The 18,168-nt window shown below is 47.4% G+C and overlaps 1 protein-coding gene and 1 long non-coding RNA gene across 4 annotated transcripts in view; one reads left to right on the forward strand and one right to left on the reverse strand.

Moving 5' to 3' along the window:
* Positions 1 to 1,734: 1,734 nt before the first annotated feature.
* Positions 1,735 to 13,053, forward strand: LOC135808945 (uncharacterized). The gene is made up of 4 exons (XR_010552148.1): positions 1,735 to 1,919; positions 5,872 to 5,940; positions 9,979 to 10,038; positions 12,212 to 13,053. It is a non-coding gene; the product is annotated as an uncharacterized LOC135808945 (long non-coding RNA).
* Positions 13,054 to 14,296: 1,243 nt separating this feature from the next.
* The window catches only part of LOC135808947 (E-selectin-like), a 20,433-nt gene continuing 16,561 nt past the window's right edge, over positions 14,297 to 18,168 (reverse strand). The window contains exons 12-15 of one of the 3 annotated variants that reach the window (XM_065322196.1): positions 17,834 to 18,010; positions 17,500 to 17,574; positions 15,947 to 16,147; positions 14,297 to 15,218 (exon numbers count right to left, since the gene is read on the reverse strand). In XM_065322196.1, the coding sequence (XP_065178268.1) occupies positions 16,143 to 16,147; positions 17,500 to 17,574; positions 17,834 to 18,010 (257 nt within the window). In that variant the 3' untranslated portion in view covers positions 14,297 to 15,218; positions 15,947 to 16,142. Of the gene's footprint in view, positions 15,219 to 15,946; positions 16,148 to 17,207; positions 17,575 to 17,833; positions 18,011 to 18,168 lie in introns of those variants that run through there. The other 2 variants (XM_065322195.1, XM_065322197.1) reach the window with 2 other exon arrangements.

Genomic DNA, 18,168 nt, shown 5'->3' on the forward strand with positions numbered 1-18,168 from the left:
ATGTAAAACTAAAGACTAAAGTCACAGACACTAACAGTAGTAACAGACATGTCGACAGCGCGCACTGACACTCTTCATCATTAATTTTTGTCGGAACTACATGTACATGTAGGTCTCCGGACCTTGTGAGAAGGCAGAAATGCCTGTTCACTTGGTGAAGTAAAATAAAAATAATAAACAACGACAACAACAACAACAACAACAGCAGCAGCAGCAGCAGCAGCAGCAACAATTACAACACTGTGCCACCATGGTCACAGTGCGTGACACTCTCTACACTGCATGCAGCTACACTACAATAGTCAATACAGGTTACACTACGTTTTTCAAGTGACGTGCCGTGACTACAGTCATGCATTGTAGACATGCATTTGAGTTTCTTGTACTTGTACTGCACGTCCGAAGTAGGTACTGTAAATATACAAAATTTCGGCGCTGCAAAATTTCGGCACTTCACGATTTTTGACATTTCGGTGGCGATTTATTTTCGGCGTGGGGTAGATCAGCTAGAGGGCATGGGATACCGGTATAGTGCGACAGATGCTCTGAAAAATTTCATCGGCGATTTAATTTAGGCGTTTTAGGCCGATTCCACACTACGCCGAAAGTGGCTTTGCCTTGAAGGCATAAAGTGGCTTATAAAGTGAAGCTGCATTCACACCTACAAGTGTCGATCATGGGACTTTGCTTTGAAGGTTAGACTGTGAGGCTTTCCTGTGCTTGATCTAGCAACGGTACGGCGGTAGTGGAGAGGATCTTTGTTGGTCCAAATCCTCGAATATCACCCATTTTCGCGTGCCCAATCTTGAAATTTGACCACGCTAGCGCGCGCTGTGTAGGCGGATTCCAGATCATAGGTCGAATATTTGTCAACCTCGCCAACAGGCATTCCGGTGGCAGTTTTCGTTGTGTATGTCTCGTACAGTCCTTTCGCCTTCGTTTTCATGTTGTCGATTTTGGAATGGACGATCGACGCAGTATAGATTGCCTCCTCCCGGAGCTGTTCAGCAAACAAATTCAGCTTGATGGCGATCTCCTCCGGCGTAGCTCCTGCGAACTGTACCGCCCGGAGGTCGCCTCAAATGTCCGCTCCAAAGCTCGATCAGCTTGCCCTCAAGCTCCTGGCTAAACATGACCCTAGGCATTGTTGACAGCCCACAACTCACCACAACTGAAAGATACGACAGGGAACACATTCGGAAAAAAATCGAAAGGCTGAAGAAAAGTCAGAAAAGTGTCCTGAAAAGGTAAAAAGTTGCCTTGAAAGAGGGTGCTGGTGTTGCTTTGTAGACAACAAGCACTTTTCACTTTCGCGCGTTCCTCAAAGTGATCGCCATGGCAACTTGCCTGAAAAGTGCCTGAAAAATGGCTTTTTAGGCAGGATTTGGTGTAGTGTGGAATCGGCCTAAGGTCGGTGCCGAATGCTTGTGGCTCAATGTAGCTGAACCATCGGACCTTATTCGTCAGCTTGGGTCACGTGATCCATCCAGCTGCCGCGTGCGGCAAACAGCACGAATAGCGCTAACTCCGGCCTGCGCGCGGGCGTTTGCTGCGACTAGCGCGCTAGCGCTCGTGACATACACAAACGCGCTAGCCAGAACTAGAATGCTTTGACTTTGATGGCTTTCAGCTTCTATTTTTTGAAAAGTAGCGCGCTCAGACCAGCTCGCTCACTTGTTTCCTCTTCCATTTTTTAGGGCAATTGTTTGGTTTGATAGACGAAGCTTTACCCTCCTGGAAAAAGATCATGGTTGCAGTTGCTAGACAGACCAGGTACTATTAGAGCCGCTAATGGACGACGAGCTATTTTCCGCTATCCGGAGCTCGTGCTCAAGCATTTGAGCCTGATGGACGAGACTCCTGGGGTAAAGGATGCAGAGAATGAGGAGAAAACACTCGTATGGGCGCACTGAGAAGCGGTAAGTTGTAGGAAAAATCGTAAGCAGTAACTAGCTTGTTATTTTTTATTGCTGCAAGTAGTAGGGGTGCCGAACATCCTCAATACCAGAGTACTAAGAGATAATTTGTTCCCAGAAACTCACAAAAGAAAGAGGTGAAGAGCGGCTGCGCGTTTTTTATTACCAAATAGAAGCCATTTCACCATCTCATTTTGCTTCCTCTATATCACACATGCCTACTTATTTCCTATAGTATTCTGTTTGGGTAGATGATGCTCGGTCTTGCCGCTAAACCTGCGAGCCATGGTCGGGGGAGGTAGGCTCAATTCATCAGCATGCTGCTCCGGCTCCCTTCTGCATTGCCCCGTTCTTCCCCTTGGTTATGTTTTCTCTTTACGTTCTCTGTTGAACTGTGCACTTCAGCGTAAAAAAATAAAAATAAACACATCAACAGCATCGAATACCGTACTGGCAATATATGTTGCCGCGTAACGCGGGGGGGGGGGGGGGTGCGGCGTAACGCGCGACCAGGCTAGTGCGACAAATTTTCGTTGCGTTCGTGACGCGCGTCCGGCGGGGTGCGGCGATCTTTTCATTGCAGTTTGCACTGCAAAGCCTGAAAACTGTGAAAGCACGTGTACCGCGTGGCAAAAAAAGGACTGCGGCAATATAGAAACCTGTGTAACGGCTCCTGTGCGACTTTGCATGTAACGCCCTGCGTGCGGTAAACATGTGCCAATGTAACGCTTCATGGCCTCACTGCGACCATATATATTGCCAGTACGGTATGATCAACAGCGTCGAATATGGAGCCCGGGAACGGGAGCGAAACCGTACTACCGTGAAAATCGGGAGCCAACAGAAGGGTTTCATCTCTTCAGCTTTTTTTATATACCGTAGGCGGCACCTGACAAAACAGCTGAATTTGAGTGTCAACTGGCAAGGAATGCGCACCATGCCAACTTTGTGTATCTGAGCATTGCAAACAAGGCGTTGAAACTGAGTTGAATTTTAGCAGGCTTGAATTTCATATCAGGGAGGTTTAGTCGCAAATAATTGAGTTAAATCCGTGTATACTTTACGTGCGTTTTATTGACCCGCAGACTCACATTATCTGACTGGTCAAGAACAGGGTGTGGGAGCTCACCCACACCAAATTGGCCATAGCGTAAGTCGGAAATTCAGAATGGAGCGCTTTGTGCAAGCTGTGAGAAATTTACGGAGAACAAAATAAAACTCCATTCACGGATTCGTCTTCTCTTTCGATTCGTTTGTTATGGCACGCAGAATTTGCTTTTGAAGTCTTTCCTGTCGTTCTTCATTCGAGGCCTCACAGAGAAAGGGGCGGTAATCGGATACTTTGAAGAAAGTAGAGTAGAAAGTACTAGAAACCCTTACTCTAACTGTGGTGAATACATACCACAGACTCAGTAATGCATACTGTGCAGTGCGCACATTAGATACACGTAGGTCATGCCTGGCAGGTTGGGCAGCCGTAGTGTATGTGTATGTTCTGCAGTTATTTAACTTGTGATCTTTTGTATTCCTTGATTACATGTTTTTTTGTAACTTGTAAGCTAGTTCAACATCAGATAAACTCAAGTCCTGTTGTGTTATGTGCTGTTTGCTTTTGTATGGAATCAAGCAAGAGTACGAGTGTGAGATTGCCTAATCACAGCCCGCCGCGCGAAGTGTGAAGGGCTGTGATGTAGGCTGATCGAACACGAGTAAGAGTGTTTTGATTACATTTCTGACATGCACCCACGCTTGAAACTCATATATATCGAACTTGTAAATACTTCGCGAAGGGCTGTGATTGGCTGATAGAACATGAACACGACTGTTTTGATTCGATTTCTGACAAGAACACACACTTCGATCTTACTATCGCGCTTGAAAGCACGACTCTCAACCTTCTCGAGCCCGAGTCGAGTAAAAAAACGAGCTTGATCAGTAAATAAATCAAAGCCCTGGTGGAGCGGGCTTTGATCATAAAATCAAAGCCCGCCTGGGCCGCGTGCTTTGATGGGAAATTCAAAACCCGCTCCACTAAATATGGAGTTCTACTTCTTTTAGCACGCTTTGATCGCCTCATCTAGGCCCAGCTAGGTGCAATGCGATTGGTCATCTCCGTGCCTACAGTCTTGTGATAAGTCAGAAGGGTAGAAACAAAGCAGTAGCGAACTGATTTTTGTGCTAACGAGCGAGCTATCGAGTACTCTTTTTAACTGTTTTTATAGGTCCCTCAAGCCAGTGAATGTTTAAAGTTTAAACAAGAATATATTTATATACTCTTAGTATGAAGGAAGACTGCAGTAATTTAGTTTAACTCCTGGAATGGCAGTTGAAGCTGCAAGTAAGTGCAAGACAATAAAAAAGTACTGTTGCAGGGCAATAACTACAGGTATTGTACCGGTCGAGTCAATGCAACTTGCACTCAATAGTAGAATTGTTCAATACCGGCAGCAGGGGCGTCGGAAGGTATTTTAGTGTGGTACGGCCAGCCATCTGAAGTACAACTTACTTGTGTGGGAGGGGTGGCTGAGCCAAAAAAATTGAAAATTTATAGCCCAGATGACTGTTTTTATGAATTCACGGGGTACCTGTGGCAAAAAGTGGTACGGTCAATACCATAGCAGGGCATGCGCTAAGGATTAAAATGAGGTCTGATACAATGTCCTGCCAGTTGCAAAAATGGCCGGACATGTCCGCACATGCAAATTTTCACATCAAATCACACAATGTTCAATGTAGAATTAATACCATCGAAATGTTATCACGACGTGAAAAGAGCATTATTAAAATTGTTGTTACTGTTTTACCACTGCAAGCTTTGGCTGCTGCTGCTTCGTCAAGTTTGCACAAGGCTCGAGCGATTGGCGCATACTCTATTGGGTTTCCGCTTGACTGCTCCTTGCCAAACAATGCCATGGCACAGTGATGCATTTCAGAAGCAGCATGATCTTTGAAGGCTGACGTTTTCAGGTTCCTTGAGCCAACGACGAAGGAGTCAGAAAAATTCTTGCTGCTGCGAATTTTATCAACTAAACGGGAACACATCTTACACTTCAAATTTTCGACAACGCTACGATCTGAGGGACTGCGCTCATAGCTCAGCCAAACAGAAGTTGAAAGCTCCCTATCATACTTGGCGACCCACTTGTCACAAGTGGTCGTCTTGACTCCTCTGGGCTTCTTTCCAAGAGGAGCACCCGCATCAGCGGTGCTTGGCTTACTCTTGCCAGACGACATCACTAATGACTAGTACTATGAGACAAAGGATTGACGTGCCTTTTCTTTTTTGTACTTTGCAAAAAAGTGCGCGGACACTTTGTCCGGGTGTGTACAAAATATCTGGAAACTGACCGTAAACGGTCGGACATTTTCCCATGTCCAACCGTTATTTCGCGCCCTGCCATAGTGACTGTACCGTGTCAGACGCCCCTGACCTGCAGTGTCTGTAGTCTGCGCTTGTGCACTTTCCAGACATGCAACGATCACGTATATTCGCATACCCCTAACGATCTAGGCAATATGGGTTGCATAGCTTCAGGAATAAAGCTATTTTCACATGGTTTTGCCGGGAAAGTTATGAGAATGGAAGTTCTCATGACAACGCTTAGATACAAGCTCCTATCTATTGTTGATGGAGTCACTTTATCGGACAGGATGTGACCGGACCAGGTGTGTTCTCTAGGATAGCGAGGCCCGGCATCATCGTGATAGAGTCCAATATCTGCTTTGCTGATATGCGCAGAGAGCTCATTGGACAATTCATGTAGAAATTACAAGTATGCCCCAACCAATTCTCAGGTCTCCGCACAGTCGTAACATCCCATGGTGACATCGCAGTTTGAGTCTTTGTTTCATTTCACTCATGGGTGTTCAGTTGCGGTTTTCTCACTTTCGCTGATCAGAAGTTGTATGTATTATTGCCTGCTTCCACTTGCTTGGGCTGCGTGTCTATGCACAGGTGCGTGTGGACACAGGTGTCAAAGATGGCGCCACCATCAGCACGTTCTACAACCCGATAATCTGAAAGGTGTGTGCATTATGAAGTGACCCTATTGCTGTCCAATGCCCTTCTCTATTCACGTGTTCACCTGTTTATTTGTAGTCGACATTCGGTTGCTTATGTCGTCAACTTGATGCGACGTTTCTATGTCTAGCTTATGGGACGAACTATTCTCCTCAAAGCGACCGCGCCACACAACAAAATGCCAATTTGTTTGTTTTATAGACAGTATAATTTAGTTCCTTCTCTGAGGAGACGACGAGACAACTGACACCGAGACCAGACAAGACAAGGGAATATATTGTGAAGACGTGAGGAAGAGTGCGGTGGTGGATGCGAAATTGGTGCCTGTGCGTAATAAAGCCAGTCCCGAACGGGAAGGGAGACAAAGACGGCAGACGATCAAATACGACAGAGACAAGACCAAATACGGCAGAGACAAGACGGCAACCAGACGAGTACAACGTAGACAGGACAAGAAAATGCGCATACAACGGGGACAAGACGAGAAAGAGTGCATACGGAGGGGACAGAAGACGGTGCAGCCTCATGTACAAAGCATTCAAAGACAACGCAGCAGCATGTACAACAAAGAGACACAAACGCAACAGCAGATACGACAAAGAGACACAAATGCAGCAGCATGTACGACACCCATGTAGTAGCTGGCCCCGGAGGCAATCACTCACAAAACGCTCACTCAGTTAGTTTACCAATTGTAAATAGGAAACACTCACAAGTCACATACACACTGCAAAGAAAGTAAAAGAAGACGAGAAAAGAAAGAGAAAGCAGGGGAACATAAACTCCACAACCGGCAGCCATGTTTACCTGGCAGCGAGGGCGACGTAACTGTGGGCCGGTGGTCAAAATAATACCATGCAGCGTACAAGCCTGGGCCATAAGGACCCGCCAGGCATTGTATGCAACCATGGCAACCTGTGGCGTGTAGCTTATGTCTCGTAAACTTGTGTATGCCTTGGCAGCCTGTGAGGAATAATTCAGGGAAAGAGGGGGCAGTTACAGGGAATGTCAGGGAATGTTACAGGGGCAGCCCCCCCCCCCCCCCTCCCCTGATAGCACGCCACCTTACTCATCTTTCGATTTTTGTGGGTTTTTTCAGTTCACACAACAAAAATGCGGCTACAAATCAATCGTTCCTGGTGCTCACTGCCCCCATACGATGGATTTTGTGTAACCAGGCAGTAATGGAACATGGAGAAATGGGTTGACCCACCCCCACTGAAATTTTCCTGGCTAGAACCCTGCCTATACTGTACATGCTCTCACTCACAATCGGGCGTATACACATACACTCACACCAGTGGACTCGGATGGAGAGCCAAGGATAAATTTATAGAAAGAAAAAGGACCAGCGGTGCCATTGCTGGTGTTGCCGTCCTGACGTAGCGCTACGGACAGAGAATGCACTTGCTCCTGTGCTCTTTGACTGCTGCATTGCCTTTGACTACCCAGTATTCACCAGCGAGCAGTGATAGGGAGTGGTTCGTACCGACGGCATGATTGGCGTTTGCGTCGGCTGCTGCGATGATTAGCCTTGTTCTGTGACTTCTCGGTAAAATTACTGGTGTCCGAATGCCGGTTGGTAGATGGTGTGCAGTGCGAAGTCCCCCATTGACCTTTAGAACACCAGCGCCACTAGTTGCGTCTAGTACTGGTTGAAGCTTTTGTAGCGGTGAGGATGCTGAGAGGCCCTTGCCTCCTGTGAAATCTGCAAACGTTCTGCCATAAACCTCTCGCTGAGCCAAGCTGATCCATACACACTTAGCACTCCATAGCTCGGGCACTGTCAACTCTGGCACGGAGACGTTTCACCCAGTTGGTAAAGTTATGGACTTGGTCGCAATCTCAGGACTGGCGGCTTGCGTGCTGCGTCGCCTAGCATTATTGACGAATCGTCGGCACCATGTGGTTATCCGTACGAGGTGATCCCAGAAGGAGAAATGGTCTGGATGAAGACGGCTTGTGGGCAGCTCTTGCGTAGTGGCCACCATCGTGATCTCTCGTTTCAATTGACCTGGAAGCTCTGCTGGTAGCACAATGTACTTACTGGGCCATGTGGAGGTGGGCTTGGACAAGAAGGCTGGACCTGTCCACCATGTTGCATCACCGGCCAGCTGTGTCGCACCAACACCTCGACTTGGCATATCAGCAGGGTTGACTGTGGTGCTGACGTGACACCATTGACTTACATTACTGAACTCTTGGATCTCCGAGATGCGGTTTCTGACTTCGATCTTGAATTTCCTGCTGGGCGATCTTACCCAGTACAACACATTCATCGAGTCAGTGTAGAAGTACTGCCGTGATACAGGAACATCAAGTGCCTCACCCACTGAGCAGCTCAACCGAGTGCCTAGCACTGCACCTTGCAGTTCCAGCATGGGGTGGTCTTGCGCTTGATAGGTGTTGGTCTTGCCTTGGCGAGCGCTGATGTCACCTTTGCAGTCCCGTCATCACGCTCTTGTCGGGCGTACGTCACGGCGGCGTAAGCTGATGCAGACGCGTCTGTGAAAGTGTGGAGTGCAGAGGCTGATCTGAACTGATCTCAGTGAAGCATCGGCTTGCCTTCACATCTCTCAGACTTGGGAACTCTGAGAACCATTGCTTCCACTCTGATGCTTGACCACTGTCCAGAGGATTATCCCAGTTTGTTCCACGGATGCAGGTGGTTTGGAAGAGAACGCGACTGCGGATGGTGAATGGACACAGCTGTCCTCTGGGATCAAACGGTCGGCACATATGACTGAGCACTCCTCGCCGTGTGAACTGGACGTTGCTCAGTTCTGGATAGATGAATGTGAACTGGTCATCATCTGGCTCCCAGGCGACTCCAAGAGCCTTGTGAGGAAGAGGTGGCAGTTCACTGCTGGCTTTGGTCATCATCTTGTTGCTGGCTCGATCTTCCGGTGGGATGGAATCCAACACCGCTTCCGTATTGCTCATCCACTTCCGCAAGTGAAAACCACCACGCTGTGAAACTTGTTGAAGATCACGCCGATTGACGATTGCAGATTGTACTGACGGTAGCGACATCAGCAAGTCGTCCACTTAGAAGTTGTCATCAATGGCCTTTGCTACCTCAGCGCCAGCCTCGCCACTGAATTTCTCTGCCGTTGCTTTCCGTGCTCTTCCTGCGAGGTAAGGTGATGCACGCATGCCGAATACAACCCGGCAGAACTCAAAGAACACCACTGGGTCCTGTGGTGACTCACTCCACATGAACCGATGGTACTTGCGATCCGTCTCGCGCAGCTCGACTTGTAAGAACATCTCAGAGATATCTGCGGCGAGTGCGATCGGCTGATGACAGAAGCGGAGTAAAACTTTCACGAAGTCACTCTCTCTGTTGCCACACCTGCCGACATGTCAGTAGCCTGCTGATTTTGGAGGCATATCCCGACCCGCCGACAATTGACCTTTTCCGAGGGCCTGCCGACAGACATGAAAATGTCCCATTTTATCGTTGTGCTTCGTTTAGAACTAAATTAGAAGTCATGATCCAGATTTTTGCTTTTACTGGTCATCATGTTTGTTTCCATTGCTCTCTCATCTCCTAATAAGGTGCTACGTCAGGCGAAATTACTGGTCAGTCGGCGACACGCATTTTTCACAAAAAATTGCGTTTCACCTGCTGGGAGAGTATGCGTGTACTCGAGTCTCATCCTGAGCACGTTTTTTTCTTCTTTTTTCAGCTCCAGTATAGCTGTACTTTCATTGCAAAGCCGTCCTCGATTGTTGTGTTCGTAAACGAAGTGCACATTCAATCATGAAGGCAGAGGACATAGGAGCCTGATTCGGGTAACCGGAGTAAGTGCCAATTGATGTTTTTGGCTCCAGTCAGTCAAGTGATTCAATTGCAATAAAATTATATACGTACGGTGGAACTCACTTAGTACGTACCCGGGTACGACATACACCTGCATAGTACGGTCCTCTTTTGTCGCACGGATTTTCCTCCCATAAGCGCATACTCAGATGTGTACGGATAAGACTGCTTCCTTCTGTTCATGTGATTCATTGTCGCTGTGTTACTGTATGCAGATCTCACTCAGCTCTGCTCTCCGAGCATTCTGCTTCCAACACGCCGTGACTTCCCGAAAGGTATGTATGGTGGCTAATAATGCGAGAGTCTTTACAGATTCCAGTGCTCTCATGCCTTTTGCAAGTTCCTTTTGTAAGTCAAATGGAACATGGTTTGTGGTCAATACTTCAGCAGTAGTGGTACGAGAATATTCGGGTGTCAAATTGTTCGGAATTGATGTATGATAACGGAGAATATACCAACATGTGAATCACTTGGAGATTGGTTTGCCAGGTTCTGCTCACACTCACTAGGCTAGACCCTCTCGAATATTGTACAACAGTTCTAGCCCAGGAGTAGTAAAGGGCACCGGGCAAGCTATGTCGGGACCTGCTGTAAAGTCCGCCATACACGAGCTGTACGTCTTATCGGATGGGATATACCCCTGATATTGCTGATAACGAATGGCCCAGTTTCATTGTACTGCTGTCCGCGATATTATATCCTTAGTGGCATTGTTAAAGGGGAAGTCCGGTGAAAAATTTAAATTTCAGGGTCGGTAGAGTTTCGGCCGCTGAGTCGAATGGTGTTGGTCCCACGTGTCTCCGACAAAGCGTTCTCGAGATATTTCCGTTTGAAAAACTGAGTTTCGGGGGCTGCGCCATGACGTCATGCGGCCGCGCCACACCCTCTGCAACTTCATAGCGTGCAGCTAGGTCAAAAGGAGTGCGTGAAAGCAATAGTGTCAGTGCTATTTCAAAATGATTTGGCGACTGATATTAGGTGGTGCAAGCGACCCCGAAGACATGTAACTCCTTGTGAGAGTGAGGATACAGCCATGGCTGACCTTCATGAGTTCGGTCTGGGGCTGAGAACCTCGGTAGTCAGCTGAAGGAATGGCCGCGCGGGCCGGTCAAGAGTGAGCGCTACTGAGTTTCCGACTGATGAAGAAGCAGCAGCTATTGCAGACGAGGCTGATGTAATTATCAGATCGCTGGAGAGCAGGGTCGCCAAAATGGAGAAGAGTGATGCGAGTGCTCTAAATGTTGTTCCATACCGATTAGATTCGCTTAGACTCCAGTAGCCTGCCACATAGTGATGTTTTGGTGCGAACTTGGAATATTTCGGACTACTCAATTGGAGAACAGTGCAGGCTCTTTGAACCACGGGCACGACTCTTCGCTCGCAACGCTATGGAATCTGAAAGTTCTAGGTCCGAGAGCTGTTCGCTGTTTTGTCACTTGTCACGGTTGTGCACTCATCGCTGTAGCATAAAATAATGAGGCGCCGCGGGTGCGGAAAACTAAAATTTTCTTTCTCAAAGCACAACCACCCGCACCGGCAAGGAGAAACGCACGTTCTCTGCCTACATGACTGTACAATACGACTGATACGAGTGTAGTACATGACAAGTCCGTGTGTTGACTAGTTTTCTGAGTCTTGTGTCAGTTGTGACATGAGTTTGTTGACTGCACTACAGCTAGCTAGATAACACACTGCACGCACTGCATGCACGCAGCGCAGAGCGCATAGACCATGATGTAGACCAGTGGTAGACGGGCCAACGGAAAAGTCCAACTCGGAAACGGCTAAAATACGGTATAACCTCCAGGTTTACCGAGCTGAAAATCACAGGGTACGTAGTGTTTGTAACACTGAATCGAATGGTCTTGGTCCGAAGAAGCTGCGATAAACGGTTCCCCAATCGAACGCGCTCCGAATATGGCCATTTTTGTACACAACTAGATGGTGTGGCTACCTGGCTGCACGCTGTGACGTCATCACCTGGATCTGGGTGATGCGCGCTCAAATTCGCACATGTTCGATTGGGCGTATCTGACGAACCATAAGCCGCAGCCTCCTCGGACAAAGACCATTCGACTCAGCGCCCCGAACTCTACGGACTGTGAAATTTAAATTTTTCACCGGACTTCCCCTTTAACTTCTCATTGCTTGTGGGGACGCATGGATCATACGGCCATCCAGCACCTGCCAATCGGAACCCACCAACAACGCTGTCGGTTGGGTTGGACCACAATCGGTTGGTTTTTGAGTCCAAGATGCCGCCTAGGTCGCACACAGCATTGCTAATCTGATTTGAAATTAGCTGCGCAAATCCTGGCATACTGCCCGTAAATGCATCTAACTCCCAGGGTGCTTATGAGTTTTTAGGTCTATGTGGTACTTGTGTTGCATTGGCAGTCACTGTTCCGTTCTGTATTTTCTGGTGTATGTGTCGTTGAATCTCCACAGAAAATGTGCTCACGCATTAGAAGGAGGTGAAAGATGCACCTGCAGGAGAATACATGCTGAAGAGAAGGCAGAAACATGCCCGGATCCACCAGAACTAGTGCTGGCAAGTCAACAGAGGCGAGTACTGATAATGTTCCAGATTGTGGTAGGATAACATAAGCAAAATTGACACTGGGAGGCACGACGGTGGGTCAGCTCATGGCCAGCGCCAATTCTAGTGGATATCACGTGCATCCAGTTCTAGTACTATAGTATGACTGCTACAAAGTAGTGCGGCCCAAATAGAACTCGGGTCAGGTGCCGAAGAACTGGAGGGGGGGGGGGGACATGTGTCGATGAATGGTAATCCCGGAAATCATGTTGGTGTATCGAGGGCATTGGCCAATGAAGTGCTGGATTGATGGTGGACGACTGTACTGCAATCTTAGCTGGTCCCCCTATCGCAGAGACAGCACTTCCTGGTGCAACCACCCTATCCTGCAATCTATATAATAATTATTATAAGAGATTTGTGTGAACGATTTTAGCATGATGCAAGTCATCTTATTGTGCTGGGGGGCTGGCTACATGTCACTATAGCTTTTTATAGACTCAATCACCGCATTACGCTGCCTTGTGTTGACTTGATTGAGCACTCTTTTTGGTTAGTGTCAAAGGTATATGTAATATGTATCTGCCTTCGTGCAAAGCTCTCTTTGTACGTGTCTTGCAGATAGCTCGCTGACTTTGATGCTTTGAGCCATTTTCAAATTGCTTTTTTTGTTCATTTCATATAGACCGTATTGCCATATGTTTAACTCCCGCTCTGAGCTCCACTGATGAGACCTAAAAAGTTTGAAACAGCTGTCCGGAGATTGAGCGTCAGTATTATGGATTTATAATACACGATCTGGGGACAGCACTAGTACTGTCTAGCTGTTTCGTCCTTTGTGGACTCATCAGCGAATCACGGAGAAATAACTCTCAACTAAGGATGAACCTAGCAGCCATGAAAATAGATAAATAATGCCTCCAAGCCAGAATTCAAGGCTACATGTGTAGGCCCGAATGTGCCTCGCCCGAGTGCTCAAACTGATAAGTCATTGAGATACGCATAGAACATCTGGCAAAGCAACTACTAAAGCCCCCACGAGCACGATATTCTACTTCAACAAGGAAGAATTTTGAAAGCATGCACAGCCCTACATGTATAATGTTGGTATAGGTAAGCCTTGTTTGATAAATTAACATGTTGATCGGTTGACAGCATGTTGCAAGGCGGGGGACGCACTGTGTTAAAAAACAGTGCTCCTGATACACTAGTGTGTCCTTGGCTTTGTCACATGCTGTCAACCGATCAACACATACAACGTTGCATGCAAAACGGCTGCAGCCTCGAAGTATGGAGTGCTATTTTGGAACAACGGTAGCTGAATGATACATGTACATAAACCCGGGGTCATCATTGCAAGAACCTCTGGGTCTAAGCCCGAAGTAAAATTCAACTACATGACTGTATACACCATCATGTATACGCCATCTTCGTAGTAACTGAGTCTACCCCTCACCCACTACTGCCAATGTGACCACAAGTGCGCACAATTAGAGGACCTTAGAGGACCTACTTCTAACTACAGTGCTGGCCAAAGAAATCCAACCTTATAAATAAAATTGCACCGGGCGCTACGCAGCCCTAGTAGTAAACATACTGGACCGGTCTGTGCTCTCAGCCGTGGCGCTACTTTATTAACGAGGTTGGATTTCTCTGGCCAGCACTGTACAAAACACACACATGCACCCACAACACTGCTAGGCTTTCCACCACACTAGGTTTCGAAACCGAAGAGGGGCAAAATTCAGGGCCAGACTAGAAAATCTGGGGAGACATGATGGTTTTTTAAGCAAAACACAGTCAACACTCTGCAGCCTCAGGCAGGTTTTCATGAGTGCACAAAATTAAAAAAGTGTTGATGCACCACGAATACTGTCGGGCGTCACAGAACGTGGGACCCAGGAATGTACGTGTACACCTCTAGGAACACCACACCCAAGAAACGCAGTGTCAATTGACTCAAGTCTCTGCTTCTCGCTCCACATACACCGACATAACGACATGGACCCAGACAACAGAGGCAGGAGCACACAGAGTGAGGGTAGTAGGCCGCAGCCAGATGTGAACCGGAATGCAGAAGAAAACTAGGAGCAACAACAGGGGACAGATCCCAGGAGGAAGGAATTAATACATTCATCTAACATAAATAAGCCAGGACAAGCACCACTTGGGACCGTCAGATAAATTTCTCTGGACCGAGCCAGCCGGGAAAAACCCTCGCGCCGACGGACGCACGAATGAGGGAAAAAACCGGGTGTATAACCCCAAGTGGCAACATGGCAGCATAAAAACAGGCACAACATATCTACAGCCAAGAAAGAAATGGAAGAAGATGAAAGTCAAGGAACTAAGCCTAAGGCCAGATTGCTGAAAGGTTTTGTATAACTGACGAGCCTGACCCCTTGGAAACAACAGTCGTGGATGCGTGGCTCTACTGTAATAAATGTAGAGGTACACAAACAATTTGAATGCAGAAATAACAACAACAAACAGGGAGAGGTGTAGGAAAATATACTCGGATCCTAGTGAATTTGCTTGTGTATTAGCTTGAAAACTTTGGGTACACTTGTTGAGAGACCTATTGCATGCAGCTAAAATATGGAGTACCGTTGTCACCGACAACTTTTCCAGTAAAGTCGCGGCTAACATCTTCTCAGGTATTCCCGGGTCTTCGCTAAGGGGGAATGATATCATGTGCGTCTTCTATTGCTGATGTCGCTACGCTCAATGGTAGTGCTGATGTACTGATCGTGGTGGAAGATATTGAGATGCCGTATGTCTCGAACCTTTTCGCCAAGTCTCGCCATCGCGCAAGAGGGTCGGGAGCACCACAACTGCAACGCCACAGATCCAAGGATCGATTCTCGGACAAAACATTCAGATTGCCAAAGGTCCCCAGTGCTTGGCAATACTGGCCTGTACAGCATGAACACACCACACATACGCCCACACACCATGTACCATGTAAACGCCCGTTGCAGAGAAGCACGCAAATCTGCAAATGAATTGGATGTGCACCCACAGATTCTCGTATAGGAACAATAGCTGATCTGAATCTGAATAAAACAGATCAAGACTAGTGCCAGATAATGATCTAATCCGCACAAGGCAACTGGCGCAGCCATGTGAATCGAACAAAATTGACAAACATGTCCCCAATTATCAGCAAACGGGTGTGCGTTACAGGATTGGCCTGGCAACTTCAAACAGGCACAATCCACTAACGTGGTGCCCCGTCAACTTCAACGGGAACACACCAATACAAACACAGCCCCACAACAGCAAAACGGGTCCCCTGGCAACTTAACGGGAACGCACCAACACAAGCTGGCCTGGCACCTTCAAACAGGCACAACTGACAAAACACGGCATCCGGCAACAGCAAATGGGTAGGTACACCGTTACAAGAACAGTCCATCGCACCAAAATGCTGCTGCCACAACATTATAGCAGCAGCATGCCAGACATGCATACATGGTATTCCCAAAAGCAGATACCTGGAGTCAAATTCATCCATCACACTGTTTGTTAGGGCTCAATTTTCCAGTGACAATAGCAAATCCCACCTAAGGCACATGTGATGAGATCTGTACACCAACTATAGTCACAGAATCAATGCACATTAGTAGAGCATAATAACTCACTTGCGCTCATTCCCTGTCACGTAGAGATGCTACTCTACTTTTACTGTTCCGATGTCCATTGGGGTGGTATGCCGGCCACTTGCCAGACGTAGAGCTTTGAAGCCGTACTTTGCCACCGTCTGCTTGCCGTATCACCACCTCACTTGCAACTCTGGATTCCAGGACTATCGCTCCAACAATGGGCATGGAGCGGGAGCTAACCTGATAACAGTTGAGAGCGTGACAGAGTATCTTATTTAAATAAGGCCGAGTAAGGTGGATCCCTTCGGCAAAAGTGAACACAGGCTTAGTGCTACAGGCATGGGCTGTCATGTACCAGAATAGCCAATACCGGGCATGTTTCGTCGACAGTAGATGGAACTGCGACGGCTCCACCGTATATGGCCGCGTCTTAGTGACCTTCAGGCGCAACGTGACCAAGTCAGGTGCGAGACTCCCAGCCTCCCACACAAATACTCTTTGGCTGTCACACGAGTGAATACTAGTAGATGATGCTAAATACTCGCTGGCAAACAATAAGCCATAGAAGGCCAGTAGTACACTTAGCCACAGCATAGCCTGATCTACAATATGACTGCTTTGATCGTTGTACCTATTGCCGAAAATGGATTAAGTCGTCCACTAAAAGCTCTTTGAAACTCGGATGTTGAGCCAATATGGCAATAATAAAATTAATGTAGAAAAAGGACGTATGGATACGAGTGTAGAGTAACTGTCACTACATACTAAATACAGTCAGAAAGTGCAACAACTAGGCACTAAAACATTTGACGACCTGGCTCCTGGCTTCAACACATCTCCGTAGTGCTAACCAACAGCCTTCCAACTCGGAACGTTCAAGGTTAAGGAGAGACCAAAGAGGGAAAGGTAATACTGGTTTCGTCATCGTCCAGTAACAATCAACATTTCTTGTTCCTGTGGGACTGTAGCTTCAACTACTAGCTTGTGCTCATTTTCGTTGCGCTTACCTTCCCCTCTTTGGTCTCTCCTTTTAACCTTGAACCTTCCAAGTTGGAAGGCTTTTGGTTAGCGCTACGGAGATGTGTTGAAGCTAGGAGTCAGGTCGTCGAATGTCTAAGCACTCTGCCCAGCCTTCCAACTTCGAAGGTTCAAGGTTAAAAGGAGAGACCAAAGAGGGGAAGGTAAGCGCAACAAAAATGAGCACAAGCTAGTTTTGTGCCTAGTCGTTGCATTTTTTTACTGTAGTATCTAGTTACAGTGGTGGACAGTTACTCTTAACTCGTATCCATATGTCCTTTTCCTTTCTACTAAAAGCTCTATCCGCGAATATGCCGAGGCGGCTTGCCATCTCTCTCTATGCCATGCAACACCGCTGTTGAGCGAGCAGCTTTTAGGCCAGCTCCATTGCACAACAGGTATTAGGCTACTAATAGCGTAACGCAGCTAGGTAAACACGAATCGATGAAAGAGGCAGACTTCTTAGAACAAAGAGACTAGTTGAACACAACATTTTCAGCAGTAAGCAGTAGGAGAAATTGCCCCAAGGAAATTATTCTGGCAAAACTCTAAGTATGCAGCAATACTAGGCTTACACGTTTGTGTCATGCGTTCTGAGATGGAGTCCTTGACTAGCTCGTCACTGGCCGCACTCAGAGCAGCAGTCGTCACTGCACATGGGATTGGCAGTGTGGGTTGGGAAGCAATGGACAAAATTAACACTTGCCATGCACACATGCACTGCTTACCAGCTAAGTTAATATGTCATACTGTACTGCAGCAAGCAAGGAACTGGCAATACCTGCACCAGGCCCATCTACTTTGACCCATGCCATTGTGAATGAGAAGAGGCAGCTTTTGACAGTATGAGCGGTGGGATGAACGGGAATGCATAATACAAGCCAGTCAAGCATTGGTACATGTACTTACGGACGCAAGTTGGCTGCACACCGCTCCACTGGCCGTTGATTTCACAAGTACGCACGGCCGAGTCCATAAGGACATAGGGAGATGTGCACACAAACGTGGTCGTGTTGCTGAACATCAAGCCGTTCGCGGTCATTGAGCCCAGTGCCGGTTGTGACAGGACCTGGCCGTCGGTTTGACCTGCACAAGCACAGAGTGCACAGAGCACAGAGCACAGGCATTCAGTGCATGCATGTTTGGCCTAGGGGTGAAACGAGTGCCAAAATTGAGGACTCTAGTACTCTTTGAAAAAACGAGCGAGTACGAGTATTTTACTGACAACGTAAAACAATGTACTG

Source organism: Sycon ciliatum, chromosome 2 (genome assembly GCF_964019385.1).
Source record: "Sycon ciliatum chromosome 2, ocSycCili1.1, whole genome shotgun sequence".
In the NCBI taxonomy this organism is placed as follows: Eukaryota; Metazoa; Porifera; class Calcarea; order Leucosolenida; family Sycettidae; genus Sycon; species Sycon ciliatum.